The sequence below is a fragment of the Bubalus bubalis genome, chromosome 14, assembly GCF_019923935.1.
Source record: "Bubalus bubalis isolate 160015118507 breed Murrah chromosome 14, NDDB_SH_1, whole genome shotgun sequence".
NCBI lineage: Eukaryota > Metazoa > Chordata > Mammalia > Artiodactyla > Bovidae > Bubalus > Bubalus bubalis.
In genome coordinates, this window is record NC_059170.1 from 66,273,116 (window position 1) to 66,293,510 (window position 20,395).

At 39.4% G+C, this 20,395-nt stretch overlaps 1 protein-coding gene across 3 annotated transcripts in view; it reads left to right on the forward strand.

Moving 5' to 3' along the window:
• LOC102411496 (ankyrin repeat domain-containing protein 26) overlaps positions 1-20,395 on the forward strand; it is a 78,860-nt gene that overhangs the window by 10,039 nt on the left and 48,426 nt on the right. For all 3 annotated transcript variants that reach the window (XM_045162720.1, XM_045162719.1, XM_045162718.1), the window contains exons 5-10: positions 22-159; positions 3,262-3,329; positions 5,938-5,971; positions 7,131-7,200; positions 10,281-10,341; positions 10,434-10,630. In XM_045162720.1, coding sequence (XP_045018655.1) covers positions 22-159; positions 3,262-3,329; positions 5,938-5,971; positions 7,131-7,200; positions 10,281-10,341; positions 10,434-10,630 — 568 coding nt within the window. The remainder of the gene's footprint in view (positions 1-21; positions 160-3,261; positions 3,330-5,937; positions 5,972-7,130; positions 7,201-10,280; positions 10,342-10,433; positions 10,631-20,395) is intronic.

Consider the following 20,395-nt stretch of genomic DNA (forward strand, 5'->3'; position numbering starts at 1 on the left):
GTCATCTCTCTGTTGTTTTAGAACAGCCCTCATGCTTGCTGTCAAGTATGAATTACCAGATGTAGTCAGACTTCTTCTTCAGCAAGGTGCTGACATCGTTTCTCAAGATGTTTTTGGATGGACTGCAGAAGAATATGCTGTTATTAGTGGTTTTAATATGTAAGTGTTCACATTAAAATGCCAGTTCTCACTAAACTGCAGCCAAAAATAATGTTAACTGTTACTTGCTACGTGACCAGTGAGAGTTCCAGTTTGGTGCAGGCAGTTTGGAGAATGGTGGTGAGATGTTCCCCTTCAAGAGCTGAAAGCCAAGCAAAGGCCAATTAGTGACTCTTGGCTGTGGGCTTAGGGTGCTCTATCTCAGGACATGTAGACCTTGATCCTTAGAAAGCTTGACATTAGCTATTTCATTCCAAGTGTGACCTCTCGATATGGCGTATGAACAGTGCCACAGTTGTGATATTTCTAACTAGTTCTTTGGGTCTTGAAATATTTAGTTCAGCAGCAAATCCTGTTTTCCCTTGAGGGCTTGCATCTCTATACAATTCCGCTTGAATTTTCCAAGAACCTGGAGGATTCCCTAAGATCAACCAGACAGTCCTCTTCCACAAGTCTCTTTCTATTTTCTCCCCTCCAAATTGTGGAAGACAGTCCTCTTCCACAGTTTGGAGGGGAGAAAACAGTTCCTTCTCACCATTCTGTTGCTTGCATTGATCCCACTGCTGCAGCACCGCTGCCACAGCTGGTCTTCACAGGGTCTGCTTGGCAGCTGGATCTGGAGTCTGGATGTGGCTCTGTAAAGACCTTTAATAAAATCATTTTAAAAGGAAAAAAAAAAAACTCATCCTGCAGTGGGCTCACGATTGACCTTTGCTCCCAGGCCACCCCTCGGGGTCCAGGCTCCCCAGCCTTTAAGGTAATGCACACGTGGACTTCAGAGTGAGAGCTCCTTTGTTCTCATATGTATGCTGTTGCTCAGTCACTGCTGCAAACAAAGCTCCAGCACCCAGTTTGGGCAGCGGGGCCGCCTAGCTTCCCCCTTCACTCAGAGACCTTATGTGGAGCCCACATGGAAGCTTAGATCTTCACGATGAGGTACCCTTGAGGCTCTTATTTATCTTTTCTGCTAGCAGATATCAGTGGGGACCATTTTAGGCTGTCAGAGAGGGTCAAGTGCTCCTGCAGGGATTGAGCAGACTTCCCTTTCTCCTTTGTATCTAGACTTGAACCTCAAGGCGGCTTTCTGTCCTGTGGGGGCACCTTTTCTTAGGTCACAGGTTCCCTGTCATCCTTCCCAGAGTAGTGGGTGCCAGCTTGCCTGAGATTCCCTAATTATGCTTGGCCCTTCATGGGATCTGTTTCCTGTAACAATGAAAATCTTCCAACAGATTTCTGTCTGCCTCCACCTTAAATGTTTTCAGAATCTGCCCCATAAGGAACCTATTCAGCAGAAATCCCTAAATCTCAAGTAAGATAGTTGAAATTCAGAGAGGTAAGCCCTGTCTAGAACTTGCCAGTACCCACTGTAAGAGTAGGGATATGTCCTCCAAGTGAATTGGAGAGAAACATGGAGATTAAACATCATTGTCAGAAACATCTGCTGGTTCAGAGTTTGAGTAGGTAGAGAAGGAAGAGTAGTGGTCCAGGCCAGGTCTTGATTGTGATTAGTTTTCTGCTCTTGGTGTAATTAGCTGCAATAATGGGGGAATCATGTTCTCTAATGTAGTGAATTCATATGTTATAAATAAATTCAGGTACACATTATAGAAAAGCTGAGGTTCCCTGAATTATAAACCACAAAAAACAGCTAATCACCAGAATTAATAACAGTTTCATGCAACACTTGAATGTTAAACGTATGAAAAAACACACATTGGGATTTACTTGGAATTCCAAAGTAGTTACAGCAATAAAGTTGAAGATGAAATTATTCCACTCTTTGTTTCTGCAAGCATTTTGGGGGTATATTATCTCATTACATCCTGTTAATCCTCTTGTGAAATAAGGTAGTAATATCCCAGTTGTGTAGAGGAAGACTTTGAACTGAAGAGAAACAACTCCTCCAGGAACAAAGAACAGTTGGTTATAGAGCTAGGATTTGCAACCTCGAGAGATTTTTCCTATGGCAAGCTAAATCTAGTTAATTATTGGAGCTGTACTGCCCTGAGTTCATGACTACTTCGTCTTCCTTTTCTTTCTCCTTTCAGTTCAGTTCAGTTGCTCAGTCGTGTTCAACTCTTTGGGACCCATGAACCACAGCACGCCAGGCCTCCCTGTCTGTCACCAACTCCGAGTTTACCCAAAATCATGTCCGTTGAGTCGGTGATGCCATCCAACCATCTCATCATCCTCTGTTGTCCCCTTCTCCTCCTGCCTTCAATCTTTTCCAGCATCAGGGTCTTTTCAAATGAGTCTGCTCTTAGCATCAGGTGGCCAAAATATTGGAGTTTCAGCTTCAAATCAGTCCTTCCAATGAACACCCAGTACTGATTTCCTTTAGGATGGACTGGTTGGATCTCCTTGCAGTCCAAAGGACTCTCAAGAGTCTTTTCCAAGACCGCAGTTGAGAAGCATCAATTGTTTGGCGCTCAGCTTTCTTTGTAGTCCAACTCACATCCATACATGACTACTGGAAAAACCATAACCTTGACTAGATGGACCTATGTTGAGAAAGTAATGTCTCTGCTTTTTAATATGCTAAGTTGCTCTAACTTTCTTTCCAAAGAGTAAGCGTCTTTTAATTTCTTGGCTGCAATCACCATCTGCAGTGATTTTGGAGCACAAAAAAACAAAGTCAGTCACTGTTTCCCCATCTATTTGCCATGAAGTGATGGGACCGGATGCCGTGGTCTTAGTTTTCTGAATGTTGAGCTTTAAGCCAACTTTTTCACTCTCTTCTTTCACTTTCGTCAAGAGGCTTTTTAATTCTTCTTCACTTTTTGCCATAAGGGTGGTGTCATCTGCATATCTGAGGTTATTGATATTTGTCCTGGCAATCTTGATTCCAGCTTGTGCTTCATCCAGCCCAGTGTTCCTCATAATGTACTCTGCATATAAGTTAAATAAGCAGGGTGAAAATATACCTTTACTTTCTCCTTTACTACATGTTAAATAAAAGTTTATAGAACTTAGAAACTTGAAATGTATGCGACAATTGAAATTTTGATATTACCTCTGACATTGTCTGAAATGATCTAAGAATTTGGTAGTTGTTTTTTGTATCAGTGTTAAAATATTATTTATTGCATTTTTAATACATAGCTTTCGCCAACTGATTTCTGAATATAAAGAAAAGAGATCTAAAACTTCTCCTGAAAATAGCAACCCAGGTATGTCATCTGATGCTGAATTACTCTCGGTGATTCTACCATAGATAAAGTAGGAATGAGGACGTTTCAATAATGAAAGAAGTATGAAAAAATTAGTGTAAATTGCATGTGTATTTTATTTTTTAATTAATTTCTTTATACTCTAGTATTCAGAATTCTTTAAGAAGTTAATTGTAGGTGATTTAACATCAAAGACAGTATTGTCTGAAAAGAAATCCATCTCTTTAATATGGCCCCTAAAGTCCTATATTAGATCTTTGTGTAAATCAGAAAAAAAGTTTTTAAGTGCGTATGATGTATATTTCATCTATAGTCACAGTACAGCAGATTGGACATCTTATGAAAGTGAACTTTCATTTTTAGAAATGGTTTGCATTTAGTGAATGAATAGTTAGTAGTCACTGTGTAGTGATTAGTCTCACTAAAATAGTTACCATCATTAAACCTGGGAACTTGAATAATCCCTTCCTGATAGGATAAGAAATGATAAACAATAACTGCAAAGCAGAGCCAGTGTGCAGCATAGTAATGAGAGATTATTTCTGAAAGACACCTACCTATTGTACAGAAGGCAGAAAAGCAATGCCTGGTTGAGAACCAGTTATTTTGCCTATTGTACCAAGCAGGTCTAGATTACCAACTTCATTCCTTCAGATCCAGAGAGTGAGATAGGTTGACTTCATTAGGATCAGATATTTTCTTTTGTGTGTTGGACAATTGTCATGAGAGTATAGTTTTGTAAGAACAAGATGTTCTCTTGCCATCAGTTAAAAGATTATCATAATAGATATTCAAATAGAACAACTTGGGAGTCTGCAGGTTCTAATAAAAGCACAAAAATACTTGGCATTAACAAAAACAGCATTGGGTCCACTGGATGTGGCATCTAGCACATTGTACAGGGTATCCAAGGATAAGTTTAACTGAGTAGACCTCTATCTAATCAAAGGGTCTTCCCAGGTGGCTCAGTAGTAGAGAATCCACCCGCCAATGCAGGAGATATGGCTTGATCCCTGTGTCAGGAAGATCCCCTGGAGAAGAAAATGGCAACCCACTCCAGTACTCTTGCCTGGGAAATCCCATGGACAGAAGGGCCTGGTGAGCTGTAGTCCATGGGGTCACAAGAGTCAGACACAACTTGGTGACTGAACAACAAAAACATCTATCAAAGAACAGTAGGTTGGTTTATTACACTAGTCAGAGGAGATACAGAGATGACAGTGTCTTGGTCTTCAATACGCTCAGAATAGAGTTTTCTCTGGTTAATTTCTGTATTTTTCTAAAGAAAATTTTCAAAGAAAACATGCTTATTTTTTCATTTGTTCACTAAACAGATAAATTTCAAGTGTCTTTTATGTATTAAGCATTGTTGTGATGTCACAGGGTGAAAACATTTAAAAATCACTGCCCCTGCTCCCCTTGCTCAAGCTTGCAGTGCTCCTCTCCCCATGGAGTCACTGCATGTGAGTTATCCCTCCAGCATCAGATCATGACGACCCCTGGGAAATGTTGTCCAGCAGCACCAGAGTCTGTGGCTCCCTCCATCCTTCCCTCCCTCCCCTTGTTCATCAGCTTAGGATGTGATGATGTATGCCTTCCAAGCTGAAAAAGCATGATTTCTATAAACATTTGCCTTATAATGGGAAGGATTGATATAATGATATCCCTCACTAGTACACAGCACTCTTTGGACCATCCTGCTCTGTGTGGTCCAGATACTCTTGCTAGTATCTGGACTAGCAAGATAGTGCTAATGGAAGGAGATAGTCTCAAGAGATTCTTTTTAAACATGTTAGTATATATATATATATATATATATATATATATACACACACACACACACACACAGAAGCTGAACTTTTTTAAAAAGTTCTATATATATATATATATGGAACTTTTTTTAAAAGTTCAGCTTCTATGTACCCTACTTCATGCTCACCACTACAAGTCTAGTCCCCATTCTCACCACTGAGTTGAGCCCCTTTACCCGTTGGCCTCCCCCACCTGCCTTTCAAGAGATTATCCTTTCTAAGCCTGGAATCACTACATCTTTCATACTTCTCTTGCCTTTGGAAAGAGGGCCAGGAAGAGAAGAGTTTTGTTTCCGATGTTTTACCACGCTCTGAGGTTCAGTGCCTTTGACCAAGCTTCCTTGTGATAGGGTGTTTTCACTGTGAACTGAAGAGCCAGAGAAGTTGTCATGTCCCAGCAAGACACCTATAGTCTCTGTTCAGGGCTCCAGGCAATAGAAATCCAGAAACACTGTGCTGTTTAAGCGTGCTATTGTCAGCTTATAGTACTGATTGTATTAATGGTATAGTATCGTTTTCTGTCAGTCTCCTGGAGTTTGGTTAGGATTATGGTCATTGTAAACAGCAGTTCTTTTCTTTGTTATTTTGTTTTGCATTTGATGACTATAAAGGGGAGGAGTGGTTCTTAGGCATTAGTGGCCTACGAGTATAGTACAACCACTGTCCCCTTCCTCTAGTGTGGCCTCCAGGTGTGGTTTGAAAGGAATACTTTTAAACAAAGCCTCAGTGTTGAGGTTTTAATATGCTGTATTTTTCTTCCATTGATTTAAAATGTATCTTGCTTTTTTCTTTAATAGTGGATGAGAGTTCTGAAGAGCACTCTTCAAGGAGGTAGGATTTTATGGATGTTTTAAATTATATGTTTAACTAAGGCAACATGGAGAAGAGAAATTAATGGTTGTTGAGTGTTCTTCCCTGGGTTAGACACTGCATTACGTGCTTAACATCTGTGACCTCATAGGGTCATCACAGCAGCTTTATAAAGTAGCCGTGTCCTACTTTTACTTAATTAGGCAACTGTGGTTTCAGAGGGTTTATGAATTGATCCTGGTTAATGAATCGACCCTGGTTAAAATGAGTTGACCTGTGATTTGACAATTGGCCTTCCTGGCTCCCACATCCACTCCCATGGCCCTCAGCAGAGACTGAGAAGTACCCATGTAGCATATAAGTTAAAGATATAAATTAGTTCTTTGACTTGTGTACATTTTAAGTTTCGACATTGTGAGGAAACTCCCTGTACTCCTTCTTAGAGTAAAGGAGAGAAGTGGTGCCATCTCAGTAAGTGGTATCCCTGCTGACGAACCAGGACTCCCATTTTAGACGGACTCAGATTCATCTCTGAACCTTGAACAGACAATGAAGAAGGAAAAGCCTATTCTTCCTCTTTGCTTTAAGTCATCAGGTTTATTCCAGTTTGGGCAAACAAGAATTATTTCAGTCCATCAATGGGATTTTCAGTTCAGCTATTAGAACTTTTGGTGAAAACAAATTATTTTTAGGCTCTGCCGATATATTGGCTGTCACTCTCTGTTACGGAAACTAAGAATGAGTGTTAACTAGATATTTCATCGGTTAACAGATTGTTAATATGGTTAATGTCCATGAGTGATGGATGCAGAAATAAGTAATGAAAAACTTTTTTGGAGACTTCCCTGGGGGTGCAACGGTTAAGATGTTTAGTAAGACATCTTCCAATGTAGGCAGTGTGGGTTCGATACTCGGTCAGAGAAGCTAAGATCTCACATGACCCGGGGTCAGACAGCCAAAACATAAAATAGAAGCACTATTGGAACTAATTCAGTAAAGACTTTAAAAGTGGTCCACATTAAGAAATCTTTAAAAAAATTAAAGCTGTTTTAAAACAGGCCAAATTTTATTCATGTCAAGAAAGTTCATTTAATATATAGACAAACTTTCACTTGTTTTTTTTTCCTTTTATTCAAGGACATGAGCTCACTCATTTTTATTGTATGTTTTTGCTTTAAAGGTTTCCCAACAAACCTGGCGTTGATTTAGGGCATACATCAAACGATGAAGTCTTAGGTTTTAAAACTGAGGTAAAGTGTTCTGTTGTGAAATTAGTTTTCCTGCTCTGAAATTAGTTTCATGTAGTATTAGATGTCTTATGATTAGACAGTGGAAGTGACAAACAGATTCAAGGGATTAGATCTGATAAACAGAGTGCCTGAAGAACTATGGATGGTGATTCGTGACATTGTACAAGAGGCAGTGATCAAGACCATCCCCAAGAAAAAGAAAAGCAAAAAGGCAAAATGGTTGTCTGAGGAGGCCTTCCAAATAGCTGAGGAAAGAAGAGAAGCAAAAGGCAAAGGAGAAATGGAAAGATATACCTATTTAAATGCAGAGTTCCAAAGAATAGCAAGGAGAGATAAGAAAGCCTTTCTCAGTGATGAAGGCAAAGAAACAGAGGAAACAATAGAATGGGAAAGGCTAGAGATCTCTTTAAGAAAATTAGAGGTACCAAGGGAACATTTCATGCAAAGATGGACACCATAAAGGACGAAATGGTATGGATCTAAGAGAAGCAGAAGATATTAAGATGAGGTGGCAAGAATACACAGAACTCTACAAAAAAGATCTTTATGACCCAGATAACCAGGATGGTGTGATCACTCACCTAGAGCCAAACATCCTGGAACGTGAAGTCAAGTAGGCCTTAAGAAGCATCACTATGAACAAAGCTAGTGGAGGTGATGGAATTGCAGTTGAGCTATTTCAAATCCTCAAAGATGATGCTGTGAAAGTGCTGCATTCAATAGGCCAGCAAATCTGGAAAACTCATCAGTGGCCACAGGACTGGAAGAGGTCAGTTTTCCTTCCAATCCCAAAGAAAGGCAGTGCCAAAGAATGTTCAAACTACCACATAATGGCACACATCTCACATGCTAGCAAAGTAATGCTCAAAATTTTCCAAGCCTGGCTTCAAGAGTACATGAACCATGAACTTCAGATGTTCAAGCTGGATTTAGAAAAGGCAGAGGAACCAAAGATCAAATTGTCAACATCCTCTGGATCATAAAAAAAGCAAGTGAGTTCCAGAAATGCATCTACTTCTGTTTTATTGACCATGCTAAACCATTTGACTCTGTGGATCACAATAAAGTGTAGAAAATTCTTCAAGAGATGGGAATACCAGACCATCTGACCTGCCTCCGGAGAAATCTGTATACAGGACAAGAAGCAACAGTTAGAACTGGATATGGAACAATAGACTGGTTCCAAATCAGGAAAGGAGTACATCAAGGATGTAAATTGTCACCCTGCTTATTCAACTTATATGCAGAATACATCATGCGAAATGCCGGGCTAGATGAAGCACAAGCTGGAATTAAGATAGCTAGAAGAAATATCAATAACCTCAGATACGCAGATGACACCACCATGATGGCAGAAATTGAAGAACTAAAGAGCCTCTTGATGAAAGTGAAAGAGGAGAGTGAAAAAGTTGACTTACAACTCAACATTCAGAAAATTAAGATCATGGCATCTGGTCCCATCACTTCATGGCAAATAGATGGGGAAACAATGGAAACAGTGACAGACTTCTTTTTTGGGGCTTCAAAATCACTGCAGATGGTGACTGCAGCCATGAAATTAAAAGACACTTGCTCCTTGGATGAAAAGCTATGACCAACCTAGACAGCAGATTGAAAAGCAGGGACATTACTTTCCTAGCAAAGTTCTGTCTAGTCTAAGCTATGGTTTTTCTAGTAGTCATGTATGGATGTGAGAGTTGCACTATAAAGCAGGATGAGAGCTGAAGAATTGATGCTTTTGAACTGTGGTGTTGGAGAAGACTCTTCAGGGTCCCTTGGACTGCAAGGAGATCCAATCAGTCCATTCTAAAGGAAATAAGTCCTGAATGTTCATTGAAAGGACTGATGCTGAAGCTGAAACTCCAATAGTTTGGTCATCTGATGTGAAGAGCCGATTCATTGGAAAATACCGATTCTGGGAAAGTTTGAAGGCGGGAGGAGAAGGGGACGACAGAGGATGAGATGGTTGGATGGCATCACTGACTCAATGGACAGGAGTCTGTAAAACCTCTGGGAGTTGGTGATGAACAGGGAAGCCTAGTGTGCTGCAGTCCATGGGATCACAAAGAGTCACACACAACTGAGCAACTGAACTGAGCTGAACTGATGTTGATATTTTCATAAAATTTGAAGAACAGTGTAGATGCATAAAGATATATTAATAAAATCATATGAAACAGAGGCTTTGCTCATAGTATATCTTTAAGAATATTGATCTATTGTATATAAATTCTAAATATATGTGTTTCTCCACATACCTTATTATACTTGTTTTTTTTTTTTTCCGTAAAGTTTGTTCTTGACTAGAAATGTCTCTTTTTCCTTTCTTCTTCCTCCTCTACCTTTTTTTAATTTTTAAAAAAAAATATTTACTGTTAACCTAATTTTTCCTTGCAGAACACATTTCTTCAATGTCTGTTCTTGCAGTCCATCTCTCTCTGCCTCTATTGTGAACATGTTTGCTTATGGCTTTCTATTTAGAGTGTGGCTTTCATTCATGATCATTGCCCTATGGGTTTAACCTTGTTTTTTCCCTGTTTCATAGAAGCAGCTGAATTTTTTCCCTGTTTCATTTATCTCTAGCTGTTTGACAAACAGAATGGAAGTAGCTTATCCTATCTGCAGTTCTAGCCCATCTAAATGAGGTTCTGTTAAAACCTAAACTTTCATATTTCCCTTCACAAGTGATAATCCATGTATATATTAATCATGGAAGCAAATTTCAAAATATAGCAATTAATTTAAATGTCTTAGTTTTTCAATAGTGCTCTAAACTACCGGGGATAAATTATTACTCTAGAACATTTTGGTAGAGAAAGTAATCTAGTGGGTGTCCTAGTATTTGTATAGCAGTCAATTAGGGGTAAGGAGAGGAGCATCTGGTGCTTCTGATGTCATCTGTCATAATCCTTTCCCCATGAGCAGGTCAGTCAGTGACAGAACTGTGATTTGAATCCACATCTGAATGACTCCAGAGCCTGTGCTCTTTGTGTTAGATCATAGAGGAATGGGGGATGTTATAATTCTTTTATTCAGGTTGATACTTGTTATATCCTTCAAGCTCTTATTTTCTTCCCCAGCATGTCCTGAAACCAAAGTTAATGAAGCTAATGAAGGCTTCTCAGCAATCCAAGAGAAACAGTAAGTTATTTGAAGACTGTCCTCCTGGTGTTATTCCTTGATTTGAAATGACACATGTTCTCATGTACTCTCTCCTGTTTTCACTGTACTAGAAGCAAAATGTGGCATTTTGAGACCAGAGAGTATAGCTTTTTCTCAGGACAATAATTCTGGTAGTAATGTTGAAGATGTGGTTGAAACATTTCCCAAACCATCACCCTGGTTTGAGGGCATCTGTCATCCTGCCTTCCCATTGCCTGAGCTTGTTCCAAAACTTCTCAAGTCTGTAGCAGGCCTTGGTCGTACAAAGGTAAGTTGTTCTGTTTGTAACTCTTCTTTCCCTGTATTTGTTCACATAACATTCCCCTGATCCTTATGATGACAAAAAGGATCCCACCACAGAAATAGAAACCCTCAAAGTCACGATACAAAATGGTGTGATAATAAAAGCCATACATGTGCATGCCATTATGAAAGAAAAGAATTACAAAGCACTGAGGAGTGAACTCTGGGAGTTGGTGATGGACAGGGAGGCCTGGTGTGCTGCAATTCATGGGGTCGCAAAGAGTCGGACACGACTGAGCGACTGAACTGAACTGAACTGAGGAAAAACAGCTAGACGAATATGAAGATGAGGAGGAGGATGAAGGGGAAGAATTCCTTTAAGAAGGACAAGATGAATATAAGATGGAATGAGAGTGAAAATAAGACAGGTATTATACAAACACAACAGAAATAGTGGGGGTCAGTCAGACCAGGAATTCTATATTATAAATATGCGAGAAATTTTTTCAAATTCAACTTAAGAAGAGAAAGTGAGGTCGTAAAAAAAACAATGCTCATACTCTTTTGAATGACATATAGCTGATTTTTATGAAGAACTAAAATGTGTCCCTTATTTTTTTTGGTGGTTGTTTTCAAGGTTGGTGATCTTGTTTTTTTGTTGAAGTGTAGTCAGTTTAAAATACTGTGTAAGTTTCAGGTGTACAGCAATGTGATTTGTTTACACTTGTATGTATATATATTTTTTTTGAATATAGTTCCCTCTGGAAGTTCATTTAAATTTGAAGTGATTTCTCTTTTCAAAAAAATTCTCACTTTGAAATTAATGAAGCTATGTCTTCTATTTAACCTAGCAAAACTTTCATTTTGAGACAATTCAAGATGAGCCCTGTTTTAGGCCTTCAGAGACGTATTATGAATTAAGAATTTTTGGCCCTTCTGTTTCTTGTGGTTTCTAACTTCAGTTCAGTTCAGTCGCTCAGTCGTGTCCAACGATAAATACTTAATGTACTTATCTAATTTATCTTACTGTTTGCTATAACCTTGGTGGGTGGTTTAGATCTTTCTGAAAATAAAGAGGAAATACATAAGCATTTTATCTATTCTTTTTACTAAAATTATAATTCATAATTTTATAAATGAGATTCTTAATCTCTCTTCATTAAATGAGAAAATTTTCAGCTGCAACACTCTGAAAGAAGAAATGCAGAAGTATATTTTTTCCTCTGGAGAGATTCTAATTTCTTTTTTCTGAATGTCAGCAAATAATGGGTAATTACATACATTAAATGAATGAAATCACGATTTATGCTTTTTTCTTATATAGACTACTTGTTATTATAAAATCATAAGGAAAGAAAAATTACCACCAGAGTTTATAAAATTATCTGTGGAAGATATTTTTTCTTTTAAAAATATCTCTAGCAACATGTACATTCCACGTTTTTTAAATTTATTTACTTCTTATTTTAATTGGAGGCTAATTACTTTACAGTATTGTAGTGGTTTTGCCATACACTGACATGAATCAGCCATGGATGTACATACGCTCCCCATCCTGAACTCCCCTCCCACCTTCCTCCTCATCCCATCCCCTCTGGGTCATCCCAGTGCACAAGCCCTGAGCAACCTGTCTCATGCATTGAACCTTGACTGGCGATCTGTTTCACATATGATAATATACATGTTTCAATGCTATTCTCTCAAGTCATCCCACCCTTGCCTTCTCCCATAGAGTCCAAAAGACTGTTCTTTACATCTGTATCTCTTTTGCTATCTCACATATAGGGTTATCGTTACCATCTTTCTAAATTCCATATATATGTGTTAGTATACTGTATTGGTGTTTTTCTTTCTGGCTTACTTCACTCTATAATAGGCTCCAGTTTCATCCACCTCATTAGAACTGATTTCAATGTATTCTTTTTAATGGCTGTGTAATATTCCATTGTGTATATGTACCACAGCTTTTTTATCCATTCGTCTGCTGATGGACATCCAGGTTGCTTCCATGTCCTGGCTATTATAAACAGTGCTGTGGTGAACATTGGGGTACACATGTCTCTTTCCCTTCTGGTTTCCTCGGTGTGTATGCCCAGCAGTGGGATTGCTGGGTCGTATGGCAGTTCTATTTCCAATTTTTAAGGAATCTCCACACTGTAAGGAATTCTCCATAGTGGCTGTACTAGTTTGCATTCCCACCCACAATGTAAGAGGGTTCCCTTTTCTCCACACTCTCTCCAGCATTTATTGTTTGTAGACTTTTGGATAGCAGCCATTCTGACTAGCGTGAGATGGTACCTCATTGTGGTTTTGATTTGCATTTTTCTGATAATGAGTAACATTGAACATCTTTTCATGTGTTTGTTAGCCATCTGTATGTCTTCTTTGGAGAAATGTCTGTTTAGTTCTTTGGCCCATTTTTTGATTGAGTCATTTATTTTTCTGGAATGAGGTGCCAGGAGCTGGTTGTATATTTTTGAGATTAATTCTTTGTCAGTTGCTTCATTTGCTATTATTTTCTCCCATTCTGAAGGCTGTTTTTGACCTTGCTTATAGTTTCCTTCATTGTGCAAAAGCCTTTAAGTTTAATTAGGTCCCATTTGTTTATTTTTGCTTTTATTTCCATTACTCTGGGAGGTGGGTCATAGAAGACCCTGCTGTGATTTATGTTGGAGAGTGTTTTGCCTATGTTTTCCTCTAGGAATTTTATAGTTTCTGGTCTTACGTTGAGATCTTTAATCCATTTTGAGTTTATTTTTGTGTATGGTATTAGAAAGTGTTCTAGTTTCATTCTTTTACAAGTGGTTGACTAGTTTTCCCAGCACCACTTGTTAAAGAGACTGTCTTTTGTCCATTGTATATTCTTGCCTCCTTTGTCATCAATAAGGTGTCCATAGGTGCATGGATTTATCTCTGGGCTTTCTATTTTGTTCCATTGATCTATATTTCTGTCTTTGTGCCAGTACCATACTGTCTTGATGACTGTGGCTTTGTAGTAGAGCCTGAAGTCAGGTAGGTTGATTCCTCCAGTTCCATTCTTCTTTCTCAAGATCGCTTTGGCTATTCGAGGTTTTTTGTATTTCCATACAAATTGTGAAATTATTTGTTCTAGCTCTGTGAAGAATACCGTTGGTAGCTTGATAGGGATTGCATTGAATCTATAGATTGCTTTGGGTAGTATACTCATTTTCACTATATTGATTCTTCCAATCCATGAACATGGTATATTTCTCCATCTATTTGTGTCCTCTTTGATTTCTTTCAACAGTGTTTTATAGTTTTCTATATATAGATCTTTTGTTTCTTTAGGTAGGTATATTCCAAGTATTTTATTCTTTTTGTTGCAATGGTGAATGGAATTGTTTCCTTAATTTCTCTTTCTGTTTTCTCATTGTTCGTGTATAGGAATGCAAGGGATTTCTGTGTGTTGATTTTATGTCCTGCAACTTTACTGTATTCATTGATTAGCTCTAGTAATTTTCTGGTGAAGTCTTTATGGTTTTCTATGTAGAGGATCATGTCATCTGCAAACAGTGAGAGTTTTACTTCTTCTTTTCCAATCTGGATTCCTTTTACTTCTTTTTCTGCTCTTATTACTGTGGCCAAAACTTCCAAAACTATGTTGAATAGTAGTGGTGAGAGTGGGCACCCTTGTCTTGTTCCTGACTTTAGGGGAAATGCTTTCAATTTTTCACCACTGACGATAATGTTTGCGGTGAGTTTGTCATATATAGCTTTTATTATGTTGAGGTACGTTCCTTCTGTTCCTGCTTTCTGGAAAGTTTTTATCATAAATGGATGTTGAATTTTGCCAAAGGCTTTCTCTGCATCTATTGAGATAATCATACGGTTTTTATCTTTCAATTTGTTAATGTGGTGTATTACATTGATTGATTTGCGGATATTGAAAAATCCTTGCATCCCTGGGATAAAGCCCATTTGGTCATAATGTATGATGTTTTAATATGTTGTTGGATTCTGTTTGCTAGAATTTTGTTAAGGATCTTTGCATCTATGTTCATCAGTGATATTGGCCTGTAGTTTTCTTTTTTTGTGGCATCTTTGTCTGGTTTTGGTATTAGGGTGATGGTGGCCTCATAGAATGAGTTTGGAAGTTTACCTTCCTCTGCAATTTTCTGGAAGAGTTTCAGTAGGATAGGTGTTAGGCCTTCTCTAAATTTCTGGTAGAATTCGGCTGTGAAGCCGTCTGGTCCTGGGCTTTTGTTTGCTGGAAGATTTCTGATTACAGTTTCAATTTCTGTGCTTCTGATGGGTCTGTTAAGATTTTCTATTTCTTCCTGCTTCAGTTTTGAAAAATTATACTTTTCTAAGAATTTGTCCATTTCTTCCACGTTGTCCATTTTTTTGGCATATAGTTGCTGATAGTAGTCTCTTATGATCCTTTGTATTTCTGTGTTGTCTGTTGTGATGTCTTCATTTTAATTTCTAATTTTGTTGATTTGATTTTTCTCCCTTTGTTTCTTGATGAGTCTGGCTAATGGTTTGTCAATTTTATTTATCTTCTCAAATAAACAACTTTTAGCTTTGTTGATTTTTGCTATGGTCTCTTTTGTTTCTTTTGCATTTCTTTCTGCCCTAATTTTTAAGATTTCTTTCCTTCTACTAACCCTGGGGTTCTTCGTTTTTTCCCTTTCTAGTTGCTTTAGGTATAGAGTTAGGTTATTTATTTGACTTTTTTCTTGTTTCTTGGGGTAAGCCTGTATTGCTATGAGCCTTCCCCTTAGCACTGCTTTTACGGTGTCCCATAGGTTTTGGGTTGTTTTGTTTTCATTTTCCTTCCTTTGTATGCATATTTTGATTTCTTTTTTGATTTCTTATGTGATTTGTTGGTTATTCAGAAGCGTGTTGCTCAGCCTCTATATGTTGGAATTTTTAATAGTTTTTCTCCTATAATTGACATCTAATCTTACTGCATTGGGGTCAGAAAAGATGCTTGGAATGATTTCAATTTTTTGAATTTACCGAGGCTAGATTTATGACCCAGGATGTGATCTATCCTGGAGAAGGTTCCATGTGCACTTGAGAAAAAGGTGAAATTCATTGTTTTGGGGTGAATGTCCTATAGATATCATTTAGGTCTAACTAGTCCATTGTATTATTTAAAGTTTGTGTTTCCTTGTTAATTTTCTGTTTTGTTGATCTATCCATAGGTGTGAGTGGGGTATTAAAGTCTCCCACTATTATTGTGTTATTGTTAATTTCCACTTTCATACTTGTTAGCATTTGCCTTACATATTGTGGTGCTCCTATGTTGGTGCATATATATTTATAATTGTTATATCTTCTTCTTGGATTGATCCATTGGTCATTATGTAGTTTCCTTCTTTGTCTCTTTCCACAGCCTTTATTCTAAAGTCTATTTTATCTGATAATGAGTATTGCTACTCCTGCTTTCTTTTGGTCTCTGTTTGTGTTGAATAACTTTTTCCAGCCCTTCACTTTCAGTCTGTAAGTGTCCTCTGTTTTGTTGAGGTGGGTGTTTTGTAGACAACATATATAGGGATCTAGTTTTTGTATCCATTCAGCCAGTCTTTGTCTTTTGGTTGGGGCATTCAACCCATTTACATTTAAGTTAATTATTGATAAATATGATCCCATTGCCATTTGCTTTGTTGTTTTGGGTTCGAGTTTATACACCCTTTCTTGTTTCCTGTCTAGAGAAGATCCTTTAGCATTTGTTGAAGAGCTGGTTTGGTGGTGCTGACTTCTCTCAGCTTTTGCTTGTCTGTAAAGCTTTTGATTTCTCCTTCATATTTGAATGAGCTTCTTGGTGGATACAGTAATCTGGGTTATAGTTTTTTTCTCTTTCATCACTTTAAGTATGTCCTGCCATTCCCTACTTGCCTGAAGAGTTTCTATCGAAAGATCAGCTGTTATCCTTATGGGAATCCTCTTGTGTGTTATTGTTGTTTTTCCCTTGCTGCTTTTAATATGTGTTCTTTGTGTTTGATCTTTGTTAATTTGATTAATATGTGTCTTGGGGTGTTTCGCCTTGGGTTTATCCTGTTTGGGATTCTCTGGGTTTCTTGGACTTGGATGACTATTTCCTTCCACATTTTAGGGAAGTTTTCAACTATTATCACCTCAAGTATTTTCTCATGGCCTTTCTTTTTGTCTTCTTCTTCTGAGACTCCTCTGATTCGAATGTTGGGGTCTTTAGCATTGTCCCAGAGGTCTCTGAGGTTGTCCTCATTTCTTTTAATTCTTTTTTCTTTTTTCCTCTCTGCTTCATTTATTTTTACCATTCTATCTTCTACCTCACTTATCCTATCTTCTGCCTCGGCTATTCTACTGTTGGTTCCCTCCAGAGTGTTTTTGATCTCATTTATTGCATTATTCATTATTGATTGACTCTTTTTTATTTCTTCTAGGTCCTTGTTAAACATTTCTTGCATTTTCTCAATCCTTGTGTCCAGGCTATTTATCTGTAACTCAATTTTGTTTTCAAGATTTTGGATCATTTTTACTATCATTATTCTGAATTCTTTTTCAGGTAGACTCCCTATCTCCTCCTCTTTTGTTTGGTTTGGTGGGCATTTATCATGTTCCTTTACCTGCTGAGTATTTCTCTGCTTTTTCATCTTGTTTAGATTGCTGTGTTTGGGGTGGCCTTTCAGTATTCTGGCAGTTTGTGGTTCCTCTTTATTGTGGAGTTTCCTCTCTGTGGGTGGGATTGGACCATTGGCTTGTCAAGGTTTCCTGGCTAGGGAAGCTTGTGTCAGTGTTCTGGTGGGTGGAGCTGTATTTCTTCTGTCTGGAGTGTAATGAAGTGTCCAGTAGTGAGTTTTAGGATGTCTGTGGGTTTGGTGTGACTTTGGGCAGCCTGAATATTGAAGTTCAGGGCTATGTTCCTGCATTGCTGGAGAATTTGCATGGCTTGTCTTGCTCTGGAACTTGTTGGCTCTTGGGTGGTGCTTGGTTTCAGTGTAGGTATGGAGGCTTTTGGATGAGCTCTTATCGATTAATGTTCAGGAGTTCTTTGGTGTTCTCAGATTTTGGACTTAAGGCTCCTGCCTCTGGTTTTCAGTCTTATTATTATAGTAGCCTCAAGACTTCTCCATCTATACAGCACCAATGATAAAACATCTAGGTTAATGATGAAAAGCTCCTCCACAGTGAGGAACACCTGGAGAGGTTCACAGAGTTACATGGAGAAGAGAAGAGGGAGAAGGGAGATAGAGGGGACCAGGAGTAGGAGAGGGGGAACCAAAAGGGGAGAGAGCAAGCTAGCCAGTAATCAGTTCCCTATGTGCTCTCCACAGTCTGGACCCCTTGGAGAGGTTCACGGAGTTACAAAGAGAAGAGAAGAGGGATGAAGGAGACAGAGGTGACAGGAGGAGAAAAGGGTGAATGAAAAGGAGAGAGACAGATCCAGGCACTAATTAGGTCCCTAAGTGTTCTCCACAGTCCGGAACACACAAAGAGATTCACAGAGTTGGGTAGAGAAAAGAAGGGGGAGGGAGAAGATAGAGGCGACCTGGTGGAGACAAAGCAGAGTCAAAAAAGGGAGAGAGCAATCAAGCCAGTAATCACACTCCCAAGTAAAAATGGGTACTGAAGATTGGGTTCTTAAAGGTACAAAATTGATAACAAATACCAAAAAGCAAAGATTAAAAATCTAGAGTAGAGGTTAGACTCTGAAAAATACAATATTAGAAAAACAAAACAAAGTCACAAAACTTATAAAATATATATATGAAGTTTGCTTTAAAACTAGGGTCTTTTTTTTTTTGCAAGGTAATAGTAGGTTATAAAAATGAAAATTATTATTATTATTTTTTTTAATGAAAATTAAAGGAGTAATGTCAGGGGACGTTCAGCTTTAAGGGATCCAATATGTTATTCTTTTCTTTCGTATGCCATTTCTCAAGGATTCTCTATTCCTCATCAGTTGCTGCAGGAACGAGCAGAGCTGCACGCAGTTCCTGGGACTGAGATCCTGAGAAAGAGCACCTGCTTGGTCCCTTCAGTGACTCCCTCCAGTGACATCACTCAAATGTGATCTGCTCAGTTATGCCCCTCTCACTCAGGACATGCAATGCTTTCTGGCCCTTTGAAGATTGTTACTTGCTTGGCTTTGTTTTTGCTCAGTTTTTTTTTACTGCCTGAAGCTGCCTTGTATGATGATATATAAACGTGCTTTTCTGCAAACAAAGCACCCTTGTTTCACTCGAGACTTGGGTCCCCTGCATCCCTCTTCTCATCAACTCCAGTCCCCAGGTCCTGGTCTACAAAGACAATGACAGAGTAATAGAGAACTTAAAAATAAAAAAAAATTAAATATTTAAATAATGATAATAGTAAAAATATATCTAGGAATTTCTCTGGAGCTGTTGTGGGCAGTGTGGGGTCAGTTCAGTTTCAGATAGTTTCTTGATCCACCTTATACTTCTCAAGATCTATAGGTCCCTTCCAATGTAGTCACTGCTAACTACAGGGTTTTAATCTGTTGAACCTGTCACTTCCAAAGCGATTCCCTCTGTTTATTCTAGCTTCTTCTGTTTGCTGGTCTTTTCAGTGTCTAATTTCTGTCCTGACACAAGGGGGCGAAGGTGGTTACTTATTTAAGCTCACTTGTGCAGTACTGCTGTGGGGACAGAGGGATACTGCAAACAAATATCACTGGCATGTGTGGGGAGTGCTTGCAGTGTCTCGGCCACACTGGGTTTGCCCTTGCTCATGGCACGTGCACTTTCCCACTCTACACTTCTCAGGCTCTAGGTTGCTCTGCCGGGGAACTATCTGAGGCGGGCCTTGGGTTGTGTGCACTTCCGAGGTCTAAGCCGCTCAGGTTTAGGTTCTCAGGTAGTCCACAAAGGGGCAGACTCGGTTGGGCCCGCGTTTTTTGCCCTTCCCAGGTCCGAGCAGCTCAGGCGACCAGGTGCTTGGCGAGCGCTGTCTCCCCAGGTGGGGAGTGCATCTTACCACCTCCCTGGTCCAGCCGCTTGGTTTCCTGGGTGGCAGCGGGTGCACCCGTCTCCAGTGTGCCGTATGTCTCTTCTGGGGAGCTGATCTCTGGCTGCGACCCTCCCGGCAGAAGTCAACCATCCAGAATCCGAAGGGGTTTTGGTTAGTGACTGGGCGCCTGCTTGCAGCTTGGTAGAGGATGCCTCTCTGGGGCCGAGTTTGCCTCTTTCCAGCTCTGGGTGCCCTCCTCCTGCCTCCCTGTCTCCAGTGGGAGATGGGCCGATCTGCAGCTGGCTATCTCTCCTCTGGTATTTGCTCAGTCCTTTGTTTTTTGAGTGGGCCTGGCAGTGCCTTAGGTTAGGGCTTTTCGCAGGATAGTTCTCTCTCTCTCTCTTTTTTTTTTTTCTCTCTCTCTCTTTGGCCATCCCACAGTTTGGGTTGCTATCTCATGTTAGTTCCCTCGGACTGCCCCCTCAGGGCATTCAGGCCCAGTCCTTACCCTAAGCAATGCAGCCCGTGCCTCCCTGTTCAGCCCGCACTTGCTGCTGCCGGATGCAAGCTCTGGGAGTTCCGGTTAGGCACGTGATCTGTGGGTTTTATTTATTTATGTATTTATTTTTCCTCCTGGTTATGTTGCCCTCTGAGATTCCAGAACTCCCCACAGACCCGCCAGTGAGAGTGCTTCCTGGTGTTTGGAAACTTCTCCCCTTTTAAGACTCCCTCCCTGGGATGGGTCTCTGTCCTTACCTCTTTTGTCTCTCGTTTTATCTTTTATATTTTGTCCTACCTCCTTTTGAAGACAATGGGCTGCCTTTCTGGGTGCCTGATGACCTCTGCCAGCATTCAGAAGTTGTTTTGTGGA